The sequence below is a fragment of the Gorilla gorilla genome, chromosome 1, assembly GCF_029281585.2.
Source record: "Gorilla gorilla gorilla isolate KB3781 chromosome 1, NHGRI_mGorGor1-v2.1_pri, whole genome shotgun sequence".
Taxonomy (NCBI): domain Eukaryota; kingdom Metazoa; phylum Chordata; class Mammalia; order Primates; family Hominidae; genus Gorilla; species Gorilla gorilla.
In genome coordinates, this window is record NC_073224.2 from 229,316,965 (window position 1) to 229,336,705 (window position 19,741).

Genomic DNA, 19,741 nt, shown 5'->3' on the forward strand with positions numbered 1-19,741 from the left:
CTCAAACTCCTGGGCTCAAGCAATCCTCTCACCTTGGCCTCACAAATTAGTGTGATTACAGGCGTGAGCCACCATGCCCAGTCCCTGCTGCCTCTTCTAAAGGCCCGTCGAATCTGGTCAAACCCTACCCAAACTCATCACCAAAGACCAGGTGCCCCTCTGCACAGCCTGAATGTCCAATGTCACTGCCTTGGTCTCCCTGAGATTTACAAATCAGAGTTCACAATCAGACAGTAAGTATGAGGAAAGCAAAAACCAGAAGCCAGACCATTGGTGAACATTTTCTTTCTTCTCTTTTTAATTAAGAAGTCTAAAGAAAACCTTCATTGACTCAGGGAACATAATACAAATTATGGTGACCTGCGTATAAAACCTGGCAACAAATTTGGCCTTTGGGAACATTTATATATAAAAATATGCATTAAAACCCGCACCAGGGCACACTGCAGAACTGACAGCCCCAATGGGAGTGACCACCAAGGTATACGTGGTCCGTGGACGCAGGGAGCCCTTGGTCCTCCAGCCTCAGGGTGAGCCCTGCATGAGAATGGCCTACCCCAAGGAGAGGTCAGAAGGCAAAACCCCTGTGAGCACCAAAATGCCACAAGCCTGGTGTGAAACAAAAATGGTGCTGGGAAGGACTGGGGAGAAGGTCATCTTTCTTCCCCTTGTCTCTGGGCTCTGCCCACTATTAGAAGATTCTGGCTCTCTGCTAGACAAACCACCTTTGATTTAACTTTAGAGGAACTTTTGCAATTTTCAAACATGTTTTTTTCCAAGTAAACCAATCAATTTGAACTCAAGGTTCCATATCATAATTAGCTTGATCTGAAAGATTAAGAACTAGTTCTTACATCATTTTCTGCAGGCCATGACCTTAAATGCCTACTAGAATGGCTATAATCACAACAGAAAACAATGATGACCATTTCCAATCTATAGTCCTGGATCAAATGCAACTGAGCAATTCTGGCCCAGAAATGATACTTCACAGACAATGCAATGAAACGCAGCCAGGATAAATGCTGGAATTGCCTTACTCTGAGTGTGATCTCACTGAAGCCCTCAACTATCTTTCCACAAAGCCCCGGGGAGAGGCAGGGTCAATATTGCACATCTGTCTTCAAGGATGAAGACACAGCCCCTTCACTGGCAGGGCCCATCACTCTGGCTGAACAGAGCTCAAGACTGTTTGTCCACTGGCTGTTCATTCACTGGGTCCCTGGCTCTGCCCATCCTGTGGCTCTGTGGAAAGTGGCAGCTGTCCCTGACTCGCTGCTAAGCTATTGCTCAAACAGTCTGGCTGCACAGATGGGAAACACACAAATGGGAACACCACAGAGGTGGAGAGGTGGAGGGTGGATGTGGGGAGCATCAGAAGATGCAATAGGGAGGGAAAAGCCCTGTGGGCTTTGAGTATCCCACAAGGATGGCAGTGCCTCTACCGTTTCAGGGCTCCTGATAGTTACTGAAAGGGCTGGGAGTCCTTCCTGTCACTCTAGTAGATTCAACAAAGGGAAAACAGCCATCCTACTGATTCCTATCCAAAAGCAGTGATTTTCTCAGTTGCCTCCAGAGTGGTATTTTTTTCCCTCCCAGTCCTTGGCTTGTCTTGCTGCAGGGTAATCTGACACTTTTCCTCAACTGTGGCAATAAGTGAAAGGAGAGAGAACAAAAGCATCTGAATCACAATTTAGGCAAAAAGCTGACAGCCACACAGGCTGTTAATGAGGGACTCTCTCTGTCTCAGGCAGCGTATCTCAGGACACAGGTGCTGAGAATAAGAGACAGGTAGCCCCTGTGTTAGTGAGGCCTGGCACCAATCATAACACATCCTACGAGACGAAGAAAGCAGGACAACACTCTGCCTAGTTATTAGGGTCTTTTCGGGAGAGGAGGCCAAACTGGGCAGCTCCTTTACAAAGTCTGGAGACATTTTGTACAGAACAAGGAGGAACTAAGTCCACTTCACTGCAAAGTGACCTGAGAACACCCTCTAGTGGAAATTATTAATAAAACAAGGACCATGCACCTAATTCACCTTCTGATACAAGAATGGTTTTTAAATTCCCCATAAAATGGAAAAAACAAAAAACAGAAAAACAACATATTATCTTTAAGAACACAAAAACAATTTTTAAAAGGCAGGAGTTCCCACCCATGCTTAGTACCCTGACTGCCAAATCACATTCCTTCCTCAGAGACTCTGACTTTAATATATTCTAAGAAAGGGAGACATGTTGTGGGGGGAGCTACTTGTCCCCTTAAATTTTGGGCAGACTGCCTGCTGGTGCCAGAATGATGCCAAAGACGTAGAAAAGTCCCAGCAGGAGGTTGAGCTTGGCAGTCCTCTGGGGCAGTTTGTTGAAGGCCTGGCTTCGGAACTGTCTCTCAAGGGAGAAGGCCATGGGAATGGTAAGCAGGGGGAGTGCCAGGCTGATGGTGCAGTGTGTGGCCAGGATGCTGAAGACCAGGTAGGGCAGGAAGAGCAGCGTGTTGTAGAGAATGTAGGAGAACGTGGGGCCGATGAGGATGGCCAGCGTGACGATACCAGCCTCCCGGTCGGACTCCATGTCCCTGGTGTTGTTGGAATGGAGAATGGCCTCGGTGCTGAGGGCGAGGGGGATGGCATAGACCAGTGGGAAGATGGCCAGGGACCCCACCTGGATGGCGTAGGCGAACATCACAGCCAGCGGGCCAAAAGTGATGAGGATGATGAGGTCTCCCAGAGCCACGTATTTGAATCCAATTCCTGCGGCCAGAAAATCCAGAGAGTTGGTGTGAGACCAAGGCTGGAAATTTAGGGACTGTTCACCAGTGAAGAGGCAGGCCACTTCTGGCTGAAAATGGTAAATCCTTAGACTGTGCAGGTGGGCACTCATTTCGTCCCTTAACCCCACAGAGCAAATTCTGATTTCTTCTCCAATGCCACAGGTGCAGAGAGAATGCCCAGTGAGGCCTCAAGTCCCTCTTCCCAGGTTCATACCCAAGTTTCCCTTCCTACTGTCCCCCAACAGAGCTCTGCAACATAGCACACTGGGCACCCACTATACTCTTAGTTCAATGGGAGAGCCCAGGAAGGATCTAAAGGTCTTAGAATCCAGTTCTTTGCTATCTTTCACCCTTCACCAACCCCTGCAAGACCCCGTGAGATCAATCCCTCACAGAATAGCCACTCTGGCCTTCTAGTTTTCCACCTCCTTCCCCTACAATCTCAAGGCATCTTCTGGTTTTAAAAACCCCCAGTGAATTTCAGTGAAATTTCGGGGTCCTTAAACCTGCACCCCTGCGATAAGCAAAACAGCGAGGACAGGAGAGTTATAATGCTGCTTTCCTCCTCTGTCTCCTATGAGATTGAAACTAAACCACCCCTACCTCCTGTTTCTGTCCTGCTCATCTACTTCAAAGCCTGTCTAACCCACTTCCTTCAAAACTATCCATTCTCTCCCTCCCCGGGGCCACCCTCCATCCCCCTTACCAAATCTACCTCATGGTCATCTTATGCCTGGGATACTGCAACATCCTCCAAACTGGTCTATCAGCTTCCCCTCTCATAACCCCTCCCCCTCTCCATCCCTAATCTAATCTCTAAAAAGGCATTAGAGTGAACCTTTAAAAATAGGAATCTGGCTGGGTGGGCACAGTGGCTCACACCTGTAATCCCAGCACTCTGGGAGGCCAAGGCGGGCAGATTACCTGAGGTCAGGACTTCCAGATCAGCCTGGCCAACAGGGTGAAACCCCATCTCTACTAAAAATACAAAAATTAGCCAAGCGTGGTGGCACACGCCTGTAATCCCAGCTACTCGGGAGGCTGAGGCAGGGGAAATGCTTGAGCCTTGGAGGCAGAGGTTGCAGTAAGCCAAGATCATGCTACTGCACTCCAGCCTGGCAGACAGAGCAAGACTCTGTCTCAAAAAAATTAGGAAATAAATAAATAAAGGAATCTGACCACCCCCTCCCCCAACATACACTTAAACCCTTATCAACCACTCATCCTGGGGATAAAAGTCCCAGATCTTTAAACTGGCTCACCTGTGGCCCAGCCCTACCTCTCCTGCCTCACCTTGAGCTCTCCTCCCCTCTTCACACAGATTTCTTCCAATCCGTCAGAGCCTTCAGACACCCCTCCCTTGGCCTGGCTAACTCTACTCACCCTTTAAGACTTTAAAGACCATTCCCCAGGACCACCTCCTCTCACCCCTAAGCCACATTTGATCCCCTTGATATGCTCCCATGGCAATATGCCTGCCATGTTCATAAACTTCATCATGCTTCTAATTAATCTCCACCTTTCTCACTAAACTGTAAGTTCCATGAGGGCAGGACATGTGTCTGGCTTGGTCACAGCTCACTCCCCAATACTTGGCACAAGGGCTGAACTGAACACAGAGCTACAGTAACAAGCACCTGGAATTTGGGATCAAGGTCAGGAAAGATCTCCCACTCAGACTGAAACAGGTAAAGCAGTATGGAATGAGTGGAGCTGCCCACTGAGGGAGGTGACCCATGCAATTATTGCTACAGAAGCTTAGCAAACTCCAGTTCTAACCAAGCTACAAGATGTGGACTCAAGATCAGAAAATAAAGCTCTGGTTAGGCATTTTAACCAGTCTAAAATGACAGAAGTTCCCACTAGCCACAGGACTCAAAATGAAATAAAATGACAGGAGCTAAGGAACAAGATCCAGTCCAAGTTCACCTTCACATCAGCAGCTGGGGTCCCTTGGTGCTAAATACACACCCTTAGTTCTTCAGAACAAAGTATCTCCAGGGAAGGGCATTAAGGCATGGCCACTGACACTCTTCAACATTCAGCAAGCTAATTCTGCACCCTCAAGCCATATTTTTTTTCCTTCTATTTGGATAATTTTTATACCAAGCCATGTTTTCATAAATAATTTGGTTGTATGAGGACATGCCCTCCAGGAGGAAGTTCCCTCAAGCAGAGCACGAGCTCCAGTTCAGAATTAGTAAATTGACATCTCTTGCAATATCTCACACATTTAAGGGACTACACCCGCGCAAAGATGATGCTGGGCAGGAATACTCCCAGCACAGACCTAGCCAGTTCCTCTACAGCTGCCCACTCTTGCTGTGCTTGTTTTCTCAGCTCCCCAAGTGACGCCACTGGTCTGGCTGTGAAAGAAAATGCAACAGCACTACAGCCTTGACCTTTGGCTGGAGTCTCCAAGAACACCTCCTTAGATCACTTGGCAAAAAGCAATGTAAGCGGCCAGGTATGGTGGCTCACGCCTGTAATCCCAGCACTTTGGGAGGCTGAAGCAGGTGGATCACCTGAGGTCAGGAGTTCGAGACCAGCCTGACCAACATGGAGAAACCCCATCTCCACTAAAAATACAAAAAATTAGCCGGGTGTAGTGGCGCATGCCTGTAATCCCAGCTACTCGGGAGGCTGAGGCAGAAGAATCACTTGAACCCTGGAGGAAGAGGATGTGGTGAGCCGAGATCGCGCCATTGCACTCCAGCCTGGGCAACAAGAGCAAAACTCCGTCTCAAGAAAAAAAAAGGCCAGGCACAGTGGCTCACGCTGTAATTCCAGCACTTTGGGAGGCCACAGCAGGTGGATCAACTGAGGTCAGGAAGTCAAGACCAGCCTGACCAACACGGAGAAACCCCATCTCTACTAAAAATACAAAAAAAAATTAGCCAGGCATGGTGGTGCACGCCTGTAATCCCAGCTACTCGGGAGGCTGAGGCAGGAGAATCGCTTGAACCAGGAGGCAGAGGTTGCAGTGAGCAGAGGTCGCATCATTGTACTCCAGCCTGGTCAACAAGAGCTAAACTCTGTCTTTTAAAAAAAAAAAAAAAAAAAAAAAAAAAGTGATGTAAGCAAGGTTGAGCAGAGATCTCTGTCCCCACCCCAAAACCAAGAGCAACCCACTCTGGGGAGGAAAAAGATCTGGTTATCTGACACAAGAAAACAGTAGAGCCCTTGGGGAGAAAGCCGTTTCCTAGCATTTGATACATGGCCCAAGGCTCATGTGCTCTACCTGATTCAGAGACGTGGCCCATCTGGGAATTTCCTTTTAGGCATTCCTCCTCTCCCAATCCCATTTTCTGAATGAGCTTACACAGTGAAATACTGGGCCGGTTCTCCACACGGCAGCCAGAATGAATCTGTTAAGACGTAAATCAAAAAGTTGGCAAGACGCAGAGCAACTGGAACACTTGCTGGTGGGAGTGTAAAGAAGTACAACCACTTCAGAAAACAGTTTGGCAGTTTCTCATAAAATTAAACATCATCTGCCCTGTGACCCAGCAATTCTACTCCTGGGCATTTACCCAAGAAAAATGAAAACAAATATCCACAAAAAGACTTGAACATGAATGTTCAGACGTAATAGCCAAAATATGGAAGCAATCCAAATGTCCCTGAAAAGAAGAATGGATAAAAAGAAGTTGTGGTATGTTACAATGGAATGCTAGTCAGCAAAAAAAGGAACTACTGATACACACAACAAAACAATGAATCTCAAAAACATCACGCTGAGCAAAAGAAGCCAGACGAGAGCTCAGACTGAAATAAATACACATACATACATACATACATAGTTCATAGTGAAAGGTTCCATTTATATGACCAGGCAAAACTAATCTCTGTGAGAGGAATCAGAACAGTGGTTCTTTTCCTGTCTCTGGATGGGGGCAGGGAGTGTGGGATTGACAGGCAAGAAGCACTGGGAAGCTTTTGGGGGTGATGGAAGTGTTCTGGATGATGACAGGGGTGTGGGTTATGCAACTGTGTACATTTATCAAAATTCATCAAGCTGCAACACTAAAAATCTGTGCATTTCACTGTGTGTCAATTATATGTCAATAAAAGTCAATGTTTAAAAAATCTTAAACCAGATTATGTCACTACTCTGCTCAATATATTTCAATGCCTTCCCATTTGTTCACTAGATATTTACTAAGTAATATTACATGCCAGGCACTGCTCTGGGTGCTAGGGGTTCAGCTAATACCAGAGACAGAAATCCCTGACTGCAGGGAAGGAGCTCCAAGTCGAAGGGGGAAGATAATTAACCAATTAAGTACTTTATATGGCACATTAGAAGGTAACATGTGCTATGAGGAAAACTAATGCAAAGAAGAGCAGCAGGGGGAGTATCAGGTGGGGGCACAGAGTGGGTGTGTAATTTTAAGCAAGGTAGAAAGCAAGGCCTCACTGAGCAGCTGACATTTGGGCAAATAGGTGAAGGAAGTGAGAAAGTGAACCACATGGTTAGAAGCAGGAAAAGCATTTCAAACAGAGGAAGCTGCATCTACAAATGACCTGAGGGAGGGGCAGGAGGTGTTGTGCATGCTCCTGGACTAGAAAGGGCAGTGTGGCTGGCCCAGGATGAGCAGGAAGAAAGGAGGAGGGTGGGTCAGAGAACTGGGGGGGAGGGCAAAAGGTGGGCAAAGAATGTAGGGCCCTAGGGAGTCACTGTAAAGACCCTGGCCTTTACTCTGAGCAAGATGGGAGCCACTGAAGAGTTCTAAGCAGGACTGACAGGGCTGCCCTATATTTTAACAGAATTACTCTGGTGGCTGAGTGGGAACAGCCTGAATGGGACCAGAACAGAGGTAAAGAGACCAGTTGGGAGCCTGCCGCAAAAATCCAGGGACAGATGATCACAGTGGTGGCTGGACACGGTAAGAAGTGGTCAGATCCTACATGCATTTTGAAAGGAGAGTCAACAGAATTTGCTGATGAACTGGATGTGAGACGTGGGAGTCAAGGACGATGCCCACAGCTTTTGGCCTGAAGAACTAGGATGAAGCTGCCATTGAGCAAAACGGGGAAAAAGCTGTGGGTGAAGCAGGTTTCCTTGGGGAGAAGATCAGAATTTGGTCTCAGACATGTTAAGCTTCAGATGTTTATGAGACAGTTCTAGGAGAAGTTGCTGAGCAAGAAGTTGGATATGAGTCTGGAGTTTAAGAGTCACTAGCTTAACAGATGGCATCTGAAGCCATGAGCTAAATCACCAAGGGAGTACATGGAGATAGAGAAAAGAGGCCCAAGGACTGAGCCCTGGAGGTTGGGGAGTAGGACTGGTTAAGATCGCCATGACAGAGACCCTGCCTAACTCACCAACTGTGTCTCATGCCCCCTCTGGCTCACACAGACCTTTCAGTAGATCCTAGCCAATGTCACACTCTCTCTCACCCACCACATTTGCACTTAGTGGTCCTTCAGCCCTGGAGGACTCAGCATCACAATCAGACTCCAATTCCACCCCGTGGCCAGCTCCTTATCCTTCCGTCTTCAAGTCCTAGTTTAAATGTCACTTTCACAAAGACAGCCTCTTCCCTTCACCACCACCTTGTACTTTCTATTACACCACCTCATTGATTTCCTTCACTGAACTTTTTTTAATTAGCTGCCAGGCCACCATAGCCTTTTGATTTTCCTCTTACTCCTCTGGATGCTTGCTCACATCCCCTTTACCTGTGCCTTTTCTTCCCCCACCTCTAATGTGGGAGTGTCCCACGGCTCAGACCAGGACTGACTTTTCTACCAACACTCCCTCCCTTGATGACCTCACCCAGTCCTACAACTTTATCTATAGACCAATGACTCCCAGATATGTAATCTCTAGCCCAGGCTTCTCTGAACTTGAACTACCCATTTGACATCTTTGTTAGGAGATTTAATAGACATTAAGATGTCCAAAGTTGGCCAGGCGCAGTGGCTCATGCCTGTAATCCCAGCACTTTGGTAGGCCAACGTGGGTGGATCACCTGAGGTCAGGAGTTTGAGACCAGTCTGGACAACATGGTGAAACACCGTCTCTGCTAAAAATACAAAATTAGCCAGGCATGGTGGCGGACGCCTGTAATCCCAGCTACTTGGGAGACTGAGAATCACTTGAACCCGGGAGGCGGAGGCTGCAGTGAGCCAAGATCATGCCACTGCACTCCAGCCTGGGAGACGGAGTGAGACTCTGTCTCAAAACAAACAAAAAACAAAACAAAAAACCACGAAGTCAATCTCTTGCTTTTCCCCCAAAACTTGTTCTATCCCCAGCCTTGCCCTTCTCACATGATGACATCACTCCAGATGGTATCTTCCAGTTCTCAGGTCAAAACCTTTGAGTTATGCTTATGCAGCTATTGATAGGCAATGGTACAATTAACTGGGGCCTTAAAGATGATGAAGATATGACATTTACAAGGTGGACAGGCATGATTATTGGGCCACCAAGGACAAATTATAAAAAGAGAATATAGGCCGGGCATGGCAGTTCACGCCTATAATCCCAGAACTTTGGGAGGCCAAGGAGGGCAGATCACGAGGTCAGGAGTTTGAGATTAGTCTGCCCAACATAGTGAAACCTCATCTCTACTAAAAATACAAAAAATTAGCTGGGTGTGGTGGTGTGCACCTGTAATCCCAGCTACTCGGGAAGCTGAGGCAGGAGAATCACATGAACCTAGGAAGCAGAGGTTGCAGTGAGCCGAGATCACACCATTGCGCTCCCGTGTGGGCCACAGCACGAGCCTCTGTCTCAAAAAAAAAAAAAGAATATATAGCCTGAAAATAGAAAGTGGACCCAAATACCCAGAAGCTCCCCCATCAGTTAGATTTGTAACAAGAATTAATATGAATGGAATAAATAACTCCAGTGGGATGGTGGATGACTGCAGCACACCAGTGTTAGCAAAATGACAAAATTCATATAGCATTAAAGTTGTACTTCAGGAGCTAAGACGTCTAATGATGTCCAAAGAAAATATGAAGCTTCCACAGCCACTGGAAGGACAAACATACAACAATTAATTTTAGTGGATCTCAAACTTGTCTTATATCAACAACCTTCTACTCGTGTTAATGTCTTGATTAAATATCACAATGCAAAATACCCACACGTTAAATAAAAGAACTCCGGCTGGTAAACATGACCTGGACATTTGTAAGAATATATTTAATATATGTACACCCATTATGTTTTCAGGTAACAGGAAAAATGCAACCCAATTTTTTTCTCTTGTTAAGGTACTGTCATTTAAACATAAACTTGGAGTACTCGAAATATAATTCAGGTTTACAAGATGAAAGCGTGGTAAGAAGTGTCAGATGGCAGTGGAAGCATGTGTGCTTCTAAAGACTAAAAATCTCAATAAAGAAAACAGGGCTGGGCACAGTGGCTCACGTCTATAATCCCAGCACTTTGGGAGGCTCAGGCGAGCAGATCACTTGAGGCCAGGAGTTCAAGACCAGCCTGGCCAACATGGTGAAAGTCCGTCCCTACAAAAAATCCAAAAATTAACCAGGCGTGGTAGCACGCGCCTGTAGTCCCAGCTACTTAGGAGACTGAGGTAGGATGATCGCTTGATCCCGGGAGGCAGAAGTTGCAGTGAGCTGAGATCGCACCACTGCACTCTAGCCTGAGTGACAGAGTAAGACCCCCATCTCAAACAAAAAAGGAAAGGAAAAAGAAAACAGAGGCCAGGCGAGGTGGCTCACACCTTTAATGCCAGCACTTTGGGAGGCCAAGGTGGGCAGATCACCTGAGGTCAGGAGTTCGAGACCAGCCTGACCAACATGGAGAAACCCTGTCTCTACTAAAAATACAAAATTAGCAGGGTGTGGTGGCCCATGCCTGTAATCCCAGCTACTTGGGAGGCGGAGGCAGGAGAACTGCTTGAACCCCGGAGGTGGAGGTTGCGGTGAGCTGAGATTGCGCCATTGCACTCCAGCCTGGGCAACAAGAGCAAAATTCTGTCTCAAGAAAAAAGAAAACAGAAATGGCATGCTTTATCCATCTTCCTTAGTGAAACAGAGCTGCAGATGAAATTGTTTAAAAAGTAGCAGGTATTGGCCAGGCATAGTGGCTCACACCTGTAATCCCAGCACTTTGGGAGGCCAAGGAGGGTTGATCACTTGAGGTAAGGAGTTAGAGACCAGCCTGGCCAACATGGCGAAACCCCGTGTCTACTAAAAATACAAAAATTAGCCAGGCGGGCACCTGTAATCCCAGCTACTGGGATTACACTTGAACCTGGGAGGCGGAGATTGTGGTAAGCCAAGATCGCACCACTGTACCCCAGCCTAGGCGACAGAGCAAGACTCCGTTAAATTAAAAAAAAAAAAAAAAAGTAGCAGGTACAATGAACAGTCACAAATGTGTTGATTTTTAAATTTTTTTTATTTTTTTGAGATGGAGTCTTGTTCTGTTGCCCAGGCTGGAGTGCAGTGATGAGATCTTGGCTCACTACAACCTCCCAGGTTCAAGCGATTCTCCTACCTCAGCCTCCCAAGTAGCTGGGACTACAGGCATGCACCACCATGCCCAGCTTATTTTTGTATTTTTAGTAGAGGTGGGGTTTCACCATGCTGGCCAGGCTGGTCTCGAACTCCTGAACTCAGGTGATCTGCCTGCCTCAGCCTCCCAAAGTGTTGGGATTATGGGTAAAAACTACCACATCCAGCACAAATGTGTTAATTTTTGAAGTGGTGTGGGTGCTGACTACTAGTAGTATGAAAAATATGTTCAGGATTGTTTTGATACCTATCTTATAATAAAAAATGTTGGGGGGGAGTTGATGAATTTCTGTTAAAAGCTGTTCATGTGTGTTACATGTAACAGACATGGTAAATATTTGCTTACAGTTTTTTTTTTTTTTTAACAAACTATGCACTTAAGGTTAAGTGACATCAACAAAAAAGGGATACATATATGGATATATAATTTTGAAACTAAAGTTGGTCTTTTTTTTTTTTGAGATGGAGCCTCTCTCTGTTGCCCAGGCTGGAATGCAGTGGCATGATCTCAGCTCACTGCAACCTCCGCCTACTGGGCTCAAGCAATCCTCCTGCCTCAGCCTCCCGAGTAGCTAGGACTACAGGCACATGCCACCATGCCTGGCTAATTTTTGTATTTTTAGTAGAGACAAGGTTTCACCATGTTGGCCGGGCTGGTCTGGAACTCCTGATCTCAAGTGATCCACCTGCCTTGGCCTCCCGAAGTGCTGAGATTACAGGCATGAGGCACAGCACCCAGCCCAAAGTTAGTCTGAAAATGTAAATAAAATGTGGAATGTGTCCAAGAAAAAAAAAACCTTTGAGTTATGCTTAATTCCTCTGTTTCTCTTTACCTCACATCCAATCCATCAGCAAACCCTGTCTACCTTCAAAGCATATTTAGAATCTGGCTACTTACCTCTTCCACTACCACCCGCTAGATACAAGCCACCAAACATCGCTTGCCTGGATTATTCAAGAGCTTCCTACTTGGTCTTCCTGCCTCTACCCTTGCCCCACTCCCCTTGATCCATTCTCAATACCTTACCCAGAGCAATTCTTTTAAAACATTATATTACATCACTCCCTTGCTCAAAGTCCTGCAGTGGCTCCTCCATTCCAGAGCCAAGACCAGTGGCCTACAAGGTCTATATAATCCGTGTGTGTGCCTCCTTACCCTCCCCAAACGTACTTCTCTTACTTTACTTCCCTTTACTCTCTCCTTCATTCACACACTGGACTCCTTGCTGCTCTGTAAGCTCTTTGGACACATTCCTGCCTGAAGGCCTATGGCACTTGCTGTTGCTTTTCCTGAAATGCTCCTCTCTCAGACATCTGCTTGGCCAACTCCCTCACCTCTTACCTCCTTCAATGTAACTCAACTCAAATACTACCTTTCTGAGGCATGGTCTCACTCTGTCGCCCAGGCTGGAGTGCAGTGGTGTGATCAGGACTCACTGCAGCCTTGACCCCTGGGCTCAAGCAATTCTCCCGCCTCAGCCTCCAAAGTAGCTGGGACCACAGGCAAGCACCACCATGCCCAGCTAATATTTTTTATTTTATATTTTATACAGACAGGGGTCTATGTTGCCCAGGCTGGTGTTTAACTCCTGGCCTCAAGTGATCCTCTCGCTTCAGCCTCCCAAAGGGCTGGGATTACAGACATGAGCCACTGCACTCAGCCAAATGTTACCTTTTTGATGAAGCCTACCCTGATCAAACTACTTAAAATAGTAATCTGTGTCCCATTCTTTGCTCTACTTTTTTTTCCCATAGCACTTATCGTCTTTCATATACTATAATCAGGGTGATCAATTCAACCTGACTTACCAGGAACTTTTCTGGTTTTAGCTCCAGAAGTCGCACATCCGACTTAGTCCTGTCACCTTAGTCCTGAGCAAACCAGGATATTGGTCACCCTAACTATAATTTTCTATTTTTACTTTCTGTCTCTTTTCACGATAATACGTAAGTTTCACAAGGGCAGGGATCTGTGACTGCTGTGTTCACACAGAACAGTGCCTGGCACATAATAGGTGCTCAGTAAATAGGGCTTACCCACCTGCCCATCACTACCTTAATCAGCCTCTTGCAAGAAGTCACCTAGCAAACTAGCTAGAAGTAATTATGTATATCATTTTGAACTCTTCAGATTTAATTCTAATATTTGAAACTGTGGCATTTAAAGTATGAGTGATTAAAAAAAAAAATGAGACAGAAAAAATGTCCATATAGGCCTGGCATGGTGGCTCACGCCTGTAATCCCAGCACTTTGGGAGGGCAAGGCAGGCAGGTCATGAGGTCAGGAGTTCGAGACCAGCCTGGCCAACATGGTGAAACCTTGTCTCTACTAAAAATACAAAAATTAGCCAGGCGTGGTGGCACAAGCCTGTAGTCCCAGCTACTCGGGGAGCTGAGGCAGAAGAATCGCTTGAAGCCGGGAGACAGAGGTTGCAGTGAGCCGAGATGGTGCCACTGCACCCTTGCCTGGGCAACAGAGTGAGACTCTGTCTCAAAAAAAATAAAAAAAATAAAAAAATGTCCTGACGGGGCGCGGTGGCTCACGCCTGTAATCTTAACACTTTGGGAGGCTGAGGCGGGTGGATCACGAGGTCAGGAAATCGAGACCATCCTGGCCAACATGGTGACACCCCGTCTCTAATAAAAATACAAAAATCAGCCAGGCGTGGTGGCGTGCACCTGTAATCCCAGCTACTCGGGAGGCTGAGGCAGGAGAATCGCTTGAACACGGGAGGCAGAGGCTGCAGTGGGCCGAGATCGCACCACTGCACTCCAGCCTGGGCGACAGAGCGAGACTCCGTCTCAAAAATAAATAAATAAAAAATAAATAAAAATAAATGTCCATATAAAATTTTCAGTCATGCCCTACGTCCATAAGTCAAACCAGGATCTTCTCAAATCACTGTTTCAAAAAATTCACATCACCCACAATTATAGACTTCAATTAAAGCGGCTTAAATTACAAAGCCACCTTTGACATCCCTATAACTCCTTTACAAAGCAGCGGTTTCCAGTGGACGCGACTAAGACCTGCAGCACACAGGACAGGCCAAATCTTACCTCCTGTGTAGAGAAAGGAGCCAGACAGGCCTCCAAAGTAGATAAGAGCCAAGTGCTCCAGTTTCAGAGGGGACAGGTAGTAGAGGCAAGCGGCACAGACGCAGCCCAACGTGTAGAGGAAGACTCCGAACCGGACGACATCCTGCGGCTCCAAGATTCGGTCCACAAGTGTCCTGTCATCACTCTTTTTGTGGTCAATGCCCTTGGAAAAGTCATAGTAAGTGTTGACCAAATTACCGGCCCCGTGCACAGCCAGGACAGCCACGGCACAACCCACCAAGAGCCTGGGATCCAGGACACCGTGGGATCTGTAGGCAAGGGCACTGCCCAGGGCCACCGGTGTGAGTGAGGCACTGAAGCTCCAGGGCCTCAGGGCCAACACGTAGGAGGCACACTTCTGCCTCCAGGAGCGCTGGGGGAGCCTATCTTGCTCGGGACAGTCGTTCCCCAGCGGGTCCCTGTCCCCAGCTTTGACAGTCTCTCCCGACAGGATGTTAATCTTCTCCCCCAGGACCTGAGAGGCCGCCATGGAAGCTCCACGCGGTTGAAGTAAACTCTAAAAGTGAGCCACGCACAGTGACCGCCCGGGAAGGAGGAAGGACGGGGCGGGGCAGCCGGGCCCGACCTTCCTTCGGTTCCGCCCCAGGACAGGGCTGGTGTGGCGGCAAGGTCCGGGGGCAACAGCAAGTGGGTCTTACACCCCACGAGGCCAAGCGGCGCCACCCCTACTACCCGTCACCTGGGCGAAGTCTGTCTCCAGCCCCCAGCCCCGCGTTAGAGCCCACGGCTGAGCCGCGGCCGCCTTCTTTAGGCCGCCAAGGCAGCCATCTTGTGCGCCGGCCTCTGGAGGCCCGCCCGGAAACAGGTGCCGGCGGCGCGGGCCGGACCGGAGGGTGGGCTGGAGGGCGGGAGGGGGCGGGGCCGAGCCAGAGGCGGGGAGAAGGGTGGTGAGGGGTGGGGGGCGGGGGCCTCGTCAGAGGCGGGGCGGGCAGGGCCGAGTCAGAGGAGGGGCGGGGTCAGAGGCGGGGAGGGGAGGGGTCAGAGGCGGGGAGGGGAGGGGTCAGAGGCGGGGAGAAGGGCGGTGAGGGGTGGGGCGGGGCTGAGGGGCGGGGCCAGACCGGTGGTGGGGCGGGAGGGGGCGGGGCCGGGGCGGGAATGGACCGGGAGCGGGGACGGGCCAGGAGCTGGGACCGGGCGGTGACCCGGCATCCAGCCCTTTTCCTGCCTGCACTGCGCCCCGCAGCTACTTCCAGACTAACTGCAATCAGCCTCTCTTAGCATCATAAGAACTCGAAGGCGTGTTGCTTTAGGACTTACCGGGCGCACTTTCATTCACGAAGTAGGATTCATTAATTTATTCATGCTACAAGCATTTATTGAGCGCCTGCTGTGTGCGTACATTCTGACGTCTATCATATCTGCACCGTGGAAATACTCTATGATGTGCTACTGCTCACCTCTTATCAGCTTTTCATTCAGTGACATCCTTCAGCAGCTTGAAATCTGCCCATGGTGGGAGAATTTACACCACGCAAATCAGCAAATGCTTAATAACTGCTAGGTCGTCTAGACTTAAGAAAGTGGCGGAGAAAATGTTCATATTACTGGTTAAACTTAAAAGTGTTGGAGGGTGCGGTGGCTGACGCCTGTAATCCCAGCACTTTGGGAGGCCGAGGCGGGCGGATCACTTGATGTCAGGAGTTCGACATCAGCCTGGCCAACATAGCGAAACCCTGTCTCTACTAAAAATACAAAAATTAGCCGCGCGTGGTGGCAGGCACCTGTAATCCCAGCTACTCGGGAGGCTGGGGCAGGAGAATTGCTTGAACCCGGGAGATGGAGGTTGCAGTGAGCCAAGATCATGCCACTGGGCTCCAGCCTGGGCAACAGAGTGAGACTCCATCTCAAAAAAAAAAAAAAAAATTAGCCGGGGGTGGTGGTGCATTCCTATAATCACAGCTACTCGGGAGGCTGAGGCAGGAGAATTGCTTGAACCCTGGAGGCAGAGGCTGCAGTGAGCCAAGATCACGCCACTGCACTCCAGCCTGGGCAATAGAGCGAGACTCCGTCTCAAAAAAGAAAAAAAAGAGAGAAAAAAAGTGTGTAAGTGAATGCACCAAAACTTTGAGGAAATATTCGTTCAGCATTGGCAAATTATTATCCAGTTGAACAAATAAGTCGCTCGTAGCCTTGACAAACTAGTGAAGTTCTGACGTATCTCTTTTGATTGTTTCACTTTCCTCTTACTCCTAACATAAAGTATCAACCAACATTCATGTCTGAACTATGCTCATTGATCAGTTGGGACCATAGGGAAGCTACACAACATCAAAGAAAGCATACTGTGAGAACTGGCTAGATGGAGTTTACAATAGAGTCCTGTACTGTATATTTTAGTATTTGTAAACTGTATGCTACACATCATTTACATCAGTGAAATTATAATACACATGCAACATACATGCACACAGGACTGACTACATAATTTGTGGTACCCAGTGCAAACTAAAGAGGTGGAGCTGGGGGTGATAATGTGTGCCTGTAGTCCCAGCTACTCAGGAGGTTTTTTTGAGACGGAGTCTTGCTCTGTTGCCCAGGCTGGGGTGCAGTGACACAATCTCGGCTCACTGCAAGCTCCGCCTCCAGGGTTCACGCCATTCTCCTGCCTCAGCCTCCCGAGTAGCTGTGACTACAGGCGCCCACCACCACACCCGGCTAATTATTTTGTATTTTTAGTAGAGACAAGGTTTTACCGTGTCAGCCAGGATGGTCTCTATCTCCTGACCTCGTGATCCGCCTGCCTCAGCCTCCCAAAGTACTGGGATTACAGGTGTGAGCCACCGCACCCGGCGGGAGGATCTCTCGAGCTCAGGTTAGAGACCAGCCTGGGCAACGTAGTGAGATCTCCGCTCTAAAAAATTAAAAAGACCAGATGTGGTGGCTCACACCTGTAATCCCAACACTTTGGGAGGGCAAGGCAGGTGGATTGCTTGAGCCCAGGGGCTCAAGACCAGCCTGGACCACACGGTGAAAATCGAAGAATTAGCCAGGTGTGGGCCAGGTGCAGTGGCCCACGCCTGTAATCCCAGCACTTTGGAAGGCCGAGGAGGGCAGATCATGGGGTCAGGAGATAAGACCATTCTGGCTAACATGGTGAAACACCATGTCTACTAAAAATACAAAAAAATTAGCCAGGCGTGGTGGCAGGCACCTGTAGTCCCAGCTACTTGGGAGGCTGAGGCAAGAGAATGGCATGAACCCGGGAGGCGGAGCTTGCAGTGAGCCGAGATCATGCCACTGCACTCCAGCCTGGGCGACAGAGCGAGATTCAGTCTCAAAAAAAAAAAAAAAAGAAAAAGTAAAAGAATTAGCCAGGTGTGGCAGTGTGCACCCGTGGTCCCAGCTACTTGGGAGGCTGAGGTGGAAGAATCACCTGAGCCTGGGAAGTTGAGGCTGCAGTGGGTCATGATTGTGCCCCTGCACTCCAGCCTGGGTAATAGAGTGAGATCCTATCTCAAAAAAATAAAATAAAATCAATAAATAAGTGGGGCCAGGCCAGGCACGGTGGCTCACGCCTGTAATTCCAGCACTTTGGGAGGCCAAGGTGGTCAGATGACCTGAGGTCGGGAGTTCAAGACCAGCCTGACCAACATGGAGAAACCCCGTCTCTACTAAAAATACAAAATTAGCCGGGTGTGGTGGCGCATGCCTGTAATCCCAGCTACTCAGGAGGCTGAGGCAGGAGAATCACTTGAACCCGGGAGGTGGAGGTTGCGGTGAGCCGAGATCATGCCATTGTACTCCAGCCTGGACAATAAGAGCAAAACTCCATCTCAAAAAAAAAATTAATTAATTTAAAAAATAAAAAAAAATAAGTGGGGCCTCTTGTTCAAAATCATTAACAATTGCAAAACAGAGCATGACGCAGCTGTGAAGCTAGCTCTGTACATGTCTGCTTCCACTTACCCCCAATCTGGTTGTTAAACATTACAACTTCACTACTCAACACAAAGCTTTCTATGCTGGCCAAACCCATGAGTCATACAATGTCAAGTCAGACAATATATCAGCAGATATATTAAAATCCTGGCTCTATCACTTACCAATTCCATGTCCCAATATCTCTGTTCTTTGGCTTACTTATATATAAGGTGGGAACAATACAACCTGCCTCATAGAAATGCTCAGGAATAATAGTAAACAGCATTTATTGACTTTTCACATGAGCCATATACTTTGTTTGCGTTTGAGACGGAGTCTTGCTCTGTCGCCCAGGCTGGAGTGCAGTGGTGTGATCTCGGCTCACTGTAACCTCCACCTCCCAGGTTCAAGTGATTCTCTGCCTCAGCCTCCTGAGTAACTGGGACTACAGGCGTCTGCCACCATGCTCAGCTAATTTTTATATTTTTAGTAGAGATAGGGTTTTACCAAGCTGATCTTGAACTCCTGACCTCAGGTGATCCACCTGCCTTGGCCTCCCAAAGTGCTGGGATTACAGGCGTGAGCCACCGTGCCGGGCCAAGTACCTCTTTTAGGTACTTGACGTGTGGTATTAGCGTTTAACTCCCACAATACTGCCTACCAACGAAGGGACTATAATCCTTCCAGTTTTACACATAAGGAAATAGGTACGAAGTGTTGCAGCCAAATTTCAGATTCAGTTAGTTTGACTTGACTCCAAGCTGCTTTTAACAAGTACTCTATAATGTCCACCAAAATCCCTGATACACTGTAAGTGCTCAATAAATATTAGCTATTATTTTAGTGTAATGCATAAGAAAGTTCTTTGTAGTGGGAGTTGAACAATGAGAACACATGGACACGGGGAGGGGAACATCACACACCTGGGCCTGTTGGGGGTTGGGGGGCTAGGGGAGGGATAGCGTTAGGAGAAATACCTAATGTAAATGACAAGTTGAGGGGTGCAGCAAACCAACATGGCACATGTATACCTATGTAACAAATCTGCACGTTGTGCACATGTACCCTAGAACTTAAAGTATAATAATAAAATAAAAAGACTTGCAAAAATACAATAAAAAAAGAAAGTTCTTTGTAAACAAAAGAAACCGACAAACGCACTTATTACTGTTGCTATAAAATCATCTTTGATTATTAATTAGAATACAGGGCTTTATCATATCTCAGGGTGGCAAAAATCTCCTATATGGCTGATGGGAGTAAAAATTGGTACCTCCCTTATAGAGATCAACTTGACAAGATTCAACAAAACTGTCTAACCCTGTAATCCCATTTCTGGGAATTTATCTTGATATAGCTGTCAGGGAAGAAAATGATATACGTACAAAGGCATTCACTGCAGCATTTGTAATAGCACAAATTTGGACATAACACAAATGTCCATTCACAGAGGACTGGAAAATGAACTATGGCACAGCCATGTGAT

The 19,741-nt window shown here is 47.7% G+C and overlaps 1 protein-coding gene and 1 pseudogene across 2 annotated transcripts; one reads left to right on the forward strand and one right to left on the reverse strand.

The window, feature by feature from the left end:
* Nucleotides 1-274: 274 nt before the first annotated feature.
* On the reverse strand, nt 275-15,374 carry UBIAD1 (UbiA prenyltransferase domain containing 1). Of its 2 annotated transcripts, none has more exons than XM_004024642.5 (2): nt 14,335-15,374; nt 275-2,752 (listed from the first exon to the last, which is right to left on the reverse strand). In XM_004024642.5, exons 1-2 carry the CDS (start codon nt 14,861-14,863, stop codon nt 2,265-2,267), a joined length of 1,017 nt encoding a protein of 338 aa, XP_004024691.1. In that variant the 5' UTR covers nt 14,864-15,374; the 3' UTR covers nt 275-2,264. The 2 variants fall into 2 exon arrangements, with proteins under 2 accessions (XP_004024691.1, XP_055240365.1); XM_055384390.2 differs by lacking the exon at nt 275-2,752 and adding an exon at nt 5,863-6,140 and having other exon boundaries at nt 14,335-15,358.
* Nucleotides 7,784-9,869, forward strand: LOC101129213 (ubiquitin-conjugating enzyme E2 variant 2-like; annotated as a pseudogene).
* Nucleotides 15,375-19,741: the final 4,367 nt, after the last annotated feature.

Bases quoted from the DNA above. Each gene is read 5' to 3' on its own strand.
- UBIAD1 (XM_004024642.5), bottom strand. From the start codon at position 14,863: ATGGCGGCCTCTCAGGTCCTGGGGGAGAAGATTAACATCCTGTCGGGA. The intron at 2,753-14,334 runs GTAAGATTTGGC...TTCTGGCCGCAG, and splicing joins CTCCTTTCTCTACACAGGAG to GAATTGGATTCAAATACGTG.